General features: G+C 36.9%; 1 protein-coding gene across 3 annotated transcripts; it reads right to left on the bottom strand.

Annotated features, from left to right (window-relative positions):
* Positions 1 to 58: 58 nt before the first annotated feature.
* Positions 59 to 6,211, bottom strand: LOC107020460 (RNA-binding protein EWS). Of its 3 annotated transcripts, XM_027917051.1 has the most exons (4): positions 5,949 to 6,086; positions 3,024 to 4,277; positions 2,579 to 2,882; positions 59 to 883 (listed from the first exon to the last, which is right to left on the bottom strand). In XM_027917051.1, the coding sequence occupies exons 2-4, from the start codon at positions 3,031 to 3,033 to the stop codon at positions 307 to 309; spliced, it is 891 nt and encodes a 296-aa protein (XP_027772852.1). In that variant the 5' UTR covers positions 3,034 to 4,277; positions 5,949 to 6,086; the 3' UTR covers positions 59 to 306. The 3 variants fall into 3 exon arrangements, with proteins under 3 accessions (XP_027772852.1, XP_015076318.1, XP_015076317.1); XM_015220832.2 differs by lacking the exon at positions 3,024 to 4,277 and having other exon boundaries at positions 2,579 to 2,798; positions 5,949 to 6,211; XM_015220831.2 differs by lacking the exon at positions 3,024 to 4,277 and having other exon boundaries at positions 5,949 to 6,210.
* Between the last annotated feature and the right edge of the window lie 1,024 nt (positions 6,212 to 7,235).

Below are 7,235 nucleotides of genomic sequence, written 5' to 3'. Positions count from 1 at the left end.
GGGGGGGGTAAGCAGCTTAAATAAGCACAGCACTAAGACAGACATTAAATACTAATAATCGCAACAACAATACCACAAGACATGCTGAGAAATGAGGATAATATGTTTTGAGTCAAAGGGAATTCCCAAAAATCTATTTCTGGTACAGCAATTGCAAATGCCTGCACAATTAAAAGTTACATAAACAGATTCTTAACTTGATAGAAAATATGTGCTTGGATAATACTAGTTCTAGGAAAATATTTGTCGCTTTACCTTCGCTAACCAGTAAACACAGTTCAACAATTATAATCATTTCAACACCAGCTAATATGCCCCTCGTCCAACCCTCCGATCATCTCGCCCCCTTCCCATGTATACATCACGGCGATAGTCTTTGGGCGGTGGTCCACCTCTCACTGGAGAACGGCTTCTTTCCCTGGTATCACGTGGCCATTGGCCACGAGGTGGTAGTACTGGTGGATGAGGTGGAGATGGTGTTCGCCTTTCATAACCTTTTCTCTCACTCAAATAGCTGTCTCTCCCGCGCTCTCTATGTCCCCAATCCAGGGCTGGAGGCCGCTCAAACCTACTTCGATCCCTACCATCAGCATCAGCAAAAGCAGGCCTATCTCTACGGATTGGAGGATCTGCAAACCTCCCTTCAAATCTTGAATGAGGAACACCAGCTCTGAAATCTCGGGGGTCATCTCTAGCCCAGCCGCGAGGAGGGGACCTATACCCATTCACAAACCTTCCTGGAGAACGGTTGATTGGGGGGCCAGGATTGCGATGATGGGGAGGTGGGCTGGGATAACCCCTCCGAGGACTTCCTGGAGGTGCATATCGAGGCCTTTTGCACTTGTTACAGTTCTCTCGTCTTGCAAAGTTCAAGTTGTTACACCTGCAATATCAGGAAGCCGAGTAAGATACACAGCTATGACATCTAGAACAGCAGACATTTACTTCCCCCTTTTTCTTCTTAGGATGTAAGCAATTATAGTTCTCGCCATGATTTATAAGTCTGTATTCACAGACACAGGTCAGCAATAGATATCATTGAACAACCAAAGTGCTATGCAATGTCAATGATCATTACTGCTTCCACAATATCAAGGTACATCAGTCCTTTCAAAATCTACTTCTAGAACTGAATTACTATTGAAGTAGTTCAATCATTACAAATAATCAGAAAAAAATTAAATAAATCCATTCAATATTCTTGCTAGTTTCTCATTTAGCAGCAAAGTTATCTTTGTTTAAGCTCTTGCATAGAATGATGGTTTATTTGTCACTTAAATTTATTTTAAGCCTTGACGAAACAGAACTTTTAGCATGAGGGATCTCCAATATAAGTTGTGATTCATCTGGTTACAAGTCACCTGAAGGTAAGGCGTAAGAATCATAGGTGCAAAAGTCATTTAACTGCAATTAAAACTGATCATTGATTAGAATCATGTTTCCAAGTGCTTCAAATGAAAGCTGGTTTTCAAGCCGATCCTTGTAAACCAATGACAGATTGAATCTCTCAATTAATTCAATCCATTCAATCAAGGACTTCTACTGAGTCACAATCTTAGTCGTAGGATTCATAGGTGCAAAAATCATTTACTGCAATTCAAACCAATTAGTAATTAGAATCATTTTCAAGTACTTCAAATGAAAGTTGGTTCTCAAGAAGTTCTAAAGAGACTATCTCCCATGCAGACGATCCTTATACAGCAGTGTTTTGGACGGAGAGAGGCGACAAGGGCTTGTCTCGCCACGAGGCGCTCCCCTTTTTGAATTAAGGCGCCAATTGATACCAAAAATTAAAATTTTTAATTGCACATATAAATATCCAAAATCTTAATAGCAATAACATATATTAACAAATATTTAAATTTAAAAACTAATAGTGAACAAAACACAGAGTGAGTGAACAACCCTGCTTCCTACCACACTGAAAACAGAGCACAGTAGTGCGTGAAAAACAGAGAAGCGAAGAAGAAGAAAATAAGAGAAGAATTGGACGAGAAGAAGAAGAGAAGAACTGAAGAAGAAGAAATGTACATGGCAGCAGTCACGAAGAGGTGAAGCAGCAGTAGCCGCGAAGTTAGTTGAAGAAGAAGGTCGCGAAATCGGTGTTTGCAAAAAGGAGGCAAACACGAAGGGTTTGCGACTGAGGAGAAGAGGAGGCAATCGCAAATGTGGAATGTTCCCAAAAAAACCCTAATTTTGGCTTTTAATTATAAATCAGACCTTCAAAAAATTAAAAAAATAAGAAGGCTGGTGACAGAAAGTCGCCAAAGGGCCCCATAAGGTCGCCTTTTTCAACTTGCCTCGAGACAAATAGGCGAAAGTGCCTTGCCTCGCCTCGCGTTATCGCCAAAGGTGAAAGGCGAGCGCCTTTCACAATACTGATACAACAACAGCACATTGAAACTCTCAATTAATTCAATGCATTCAATCAAGGAATTCCACTTAGTCACAATCTTAGCAGAGATACCATAACATTTTTAGGCAATGAAGGAAAACCATAAGTTTAGAAGAAAAGAAATTAGACTCATTTAAATGACAACTCAATGCTAACAGAAAATAGGGGAGAGAAAGAACATACAAGGGATCCGTGCACATCCAATCACCATCTCTTGGCCGTACATTTGGATTGCTTCTAGGCAGACCTTCTCCTCTAACTTGCCGTCCACCATAACCAGGTCCATCATAACTTCTGCCCACAAACCTGCCAGCATGTCTCCCGCGACCATAAGGGGGGGAATAGTCTCGATGTCTACCAGGATCTCTACCGCTACCAAATCCATGACTACGTGGCGGGCCACCTGAATGATCAAAATCAGTACTATACCGATGATCTGCATTCCTATGGCGCACAGGTGAAACAGAACCTGCATGCGCTCTATATCCTGAAAAAAATCCAGCGAATCCCAAACATAAGAGGCACTATATCATGAGAGAAAGTTACCCATATTATTTCCTAATTAAGCTAAAGTGTGGAACCCATGAAATGCCAACAACAATCGGATTATGCTTGTGTAACCAGTTACCATTGTTCATAGCCTGATGTCGAAAATAAGAGAAAGAGTAGCATGAAGAGAATGTGAATCTCAAGAGGATGACTGTCTTCAAAGTTATGTCTCAATTAAAATTATTACAGTGCATCAACCGTAGAAAACTACATTTTTCTGTATCATCCACAGCTGACATGATAATTTATTGAAATCCTCGAGGAAAAATAGACTTGGTTACTAAAAGTTAAGCAAGTAGCACGGCGACACACATTTCACGGTCGACATTAATTCCCTCTAACCGAATCAAATAGAACACCCATTTTCATAACCACACTACCAACGTAAGCAGTAATTGGGAACTTCAAGCCAGACTCCAAACTGCTCCAGAGCCAAGAGACCTTATAATTACTGAACTGATAACAATCCAGGTAAAGTGCATACCATAAATTATCAAACTGCTAACAATTGAATCACAATCCAACACCTCAGCCAAAGGACTGCAAATTGAATGCAATCAACCATAATCATCGTAAACGCTTGTGCAAATGGCTGAGAGAATCCAATCACTGAACTCAATAAACCCCTTCCGTAAACCAGCTCACAGTATGTTGATAAGTCCTATTAAGTTCAAGCTTCTATATGGAATTGATGCGTTCACGACTTACATGGAATCTCTTATTCACCAAAATTTAATCTTCAACAAAGCAACTAATCCACATGCATACCCAATTCAACTCCTACTTAACCACCAAATTAAAGTACTAAAAGAATAAATCCCAAAAGCCACTGCTAATTGGAGAAAGCAAAAACTGAAAAGACTAAAACATTCATTATTTCCCTGAATCCAATTGACAAGGATTCAGATGGACTCAAAACACCAATACCCAGACAATCAGTGTCTACCAAATGACCTCTTCATGAGGAGTTGGGGTCTTTGTCATGTTTCACCAGTTTCAACTCATCACCCTGGCAGAATTTACCCCCACTTAACTATACAACTATAAAGACAATCAGCAAAAACACTTCATTCACAACATCAACCATTCAATGATGGATCAGGATTCTCAGATATCTCATGTATCATTCTCCAATCCATACAAGCTGTCCATCAATAGTGCTATCCCGTCAAACACATCATGATACCAAGAGTTCACAGCCCATGCAAAAGTCCATAAAATATAATACTTGATATATACTTTCCTGTTCAAAATACCCAACAAAATTTCTCACCAGAACCCCACCATGTGCCTTCTTCAAGAGCAAAGTTCTTGCACCAGGCAAAGTGCTCAGCTGTAAAACACAATAGCAAAATTTATTCACAATTTAACACTCCATAAATGATACTGGAGAACAATGGGAATCAAGTGGGTGGATAAAAGGTGTTACATCTCGCTGAGAAATGTAGAGGCTTGGCACAAAAAAGATCTGTCTGATGAAATAGATCTCTCAAATATGTCATGTTGATTGCCTAAAGCCTGTAAATCTCCCAAACTACCTCAAAGATATTATCTATAGTAAGAGCCCCTAACAAGTGGATTCAAGGAAGATAGGAAGAGTCAAACTGTAGCAACTTCACTAAGGGATTAGATATGAAGGAACTGATCATGAACTACAAAATACAAAAATTAGGGAGAAAATTAAAGAAGTTCACAAAGAAGTTGACCCTCTAATTGTTTAAGCTAGCTGCATATGAGCTCACCAATAGTATACAACATGACTTTCATGGTTTATACTTTCAGGGCCGTATCGTTTTATTTGATGAAACCAGCGAGGTAGTTCACTGCAAAAGCTTGAACAGTGGAGACATACTTGAACAGTGGAGACATACTCCAGAAAGTAAAGGCCTAGGACAAGTAAAAGTAAGATAGGATGTATGCACAACATGTAACCATGCGTAAGAATTAAGAAAATTTTAAAACAAAACTAGACCAAAATATCAAGACCAAACTCGAAATGTGCTATGAGGGTGTCATGCAACAGACACAGTCATAGAAAAGTGAAAAATAATGGTTGTGAGACCATCTATACTAAATGGAGAGATTGTTGAGCCTCTAAATGCCCAACATAGCCACAAGGCAAAGCCTCAACGAAATGAGAATGTTAAGATGATTCTGTCATACAAAATTACTAAATGATTAGGAACTGATCAAATAGACAAAATGTGCAAGTGAAAATCAGAGGAAAGATGACCAAGATGATTAGATCATACTACACAGAGCAGTGAACCAGGGATGATAACACCATGTTAACTGAAGATGAACTACAATCAAATATAGCACATTTTTCTTAAAAGTGCTACGTTATCTTAGAAATAACATGGGCTAAATGAAGAATGAAACAGATTAGAAGCAAAGAACTAACTATTGACACTTATAACAAACCACGCTTCTGATAAGAGTCTTTAGGTTACATTCTTTTTTATGCAGAATCTCTTTGGTTACACATTACAACTGTAGGAATACTGTAGAACTTAGAGATACCCTAATTTTTCCAACAAATAATTACATTACTAGGCAATGGAGTGTAAGTAAGATTGATATAAAGGACACAAACTGTTAGGTTTCACCATTGTTGACATCAATTTAACTTGATAACCACATTTCAACGGAAGACACAAATGTTTAAGCCAAATGAGACAACTGTGAGCAATTATCACCCAAAAAGTAAACCGTAACAGTTCGAAAATGCATTAGTTAACCCGCTATGAAAAGAATGACACGCCACATCCATGAGAAAAAGGAGACTACACATGTCAATCCATATAGACATACACTGAGTTAATTATTCCAGCAAAAATTAACAATTATAACTTTCACCAAAAATCAGATCAATATACTCCTGTTCGATCTACACGTGAAGATCCATAAAATAGTTTGAAATAGTTAACTAATTGACTTTGAGGGCTCCGAAATTGATAAAAAATTATCGTGAAAGAAAAAAAATGATAACAGAAGGACGAACCATGGGTATCAGAGAATCGATCGGAACGTGAATACGGCGGTGCATCCCGACGAACCTCACCTGGCTCGTAGTCGCTACCTGCACCGCCACCTCCATTTTCTCCGCCGCTGTCAGTAGGCCGTACAACTAGGCTGCTCAGGTGCGGTGTCGGCTGGTCCTTCTCACGCGAACCCATATTGCGCTCTCCCTCTCTCTGATGCCGCACTCCGTGTAGATTGTCTTTTTTCTGTATGAAACCCTAGCCGGTAGTATTTGGGCATATTGTGGAGATTTTTTTCTTTTTACATATTTTACTTACTAATTACTTGTTTTTAAAACTATTTTAAAAATAAAAATTATTTTTTATATTAAATAAATAAGAATATTTATCAATGATATTAAATTAAATATTTAAGTTATATATTGTCTTTTGAGAATATATTAATTGATAAACTGATATTAATTAATATAGTAAAAGATTGCTTTATATTTTTAAAAAATTAGTAAATTTTAATTAAATTAATCATAAAAATGGAAGACTGTGTAAACATAATGTTATGTTAGCAATGTTTGTAAGCTATGCTTACATTAGTTATATATAGATTATTTCTTATGCCTTGTTTAGTTTGGTGTATTGAAAACAACATGTATTATACAAAACTATCCTCAATTATTTTGAAAAAATATATAAGGCGTTTTGAGAGGTATTTGTGTCTTTAAAATGCTAATGCATGCACTAAATTCCTTGATATTACTAATACCTAGGAATTTGTGGTATTAGTAGTCTCTTAACTATAAGGACCCGTTTGGTAGGCGGTATTAGATAAAATAATACATGGATTAAAATTTAATCCAACTAATACATTGTTTGGTTACTTCATTTAATTTAATCCATGGATTGCTTATCCATCATATGTGGTATTATCTTACCCGTTAGAAATGGAGGGATAACTAATCCAAGGTTTGTTAAACCTTGGATAAGATCCCTAAATGACTAAACTAACCCTTTATTCTTTTTTTAAATTTCTTTTGTAGTTTAATTTCCTTTTTATTTATATTAGAGTGGTTATAAATGTTCTTTTTTGATTCTCCAAATTCGTTTGGTGTAATTTAATGATTTTACTAATATTTTATTCTCCATTTTTTCTTGATTTTTTTATATTCATGATAATTTGGCAATTACCCACTTGAACTATTTGTTTTAAAAATAAAAAATAAAAATAAAAATAAGCTTTAGGTATTAACAATTTAAGTAGTCTTAAATCTATGCTAATTTTAAGATATATACTTGACCCACAAAAAATTAAA

This window comes from Solanum pennellii, chromosome 5, assembly GCF_001406875.1.
Source record: "Solanum pennellii chromosome 5, SPENNV200".
In the NCBI taxonomy this organism is placed as follows: domain Eukaryota; kingdom Viridiplantae; phylum Streptophyta; class Magnoliopsida; order Solanales; family Solanaceae; genus Solanum; species Solanum pennellii.
This window is presented reverse-complemented; position numbering and strand designations above follow the sequence as displayed.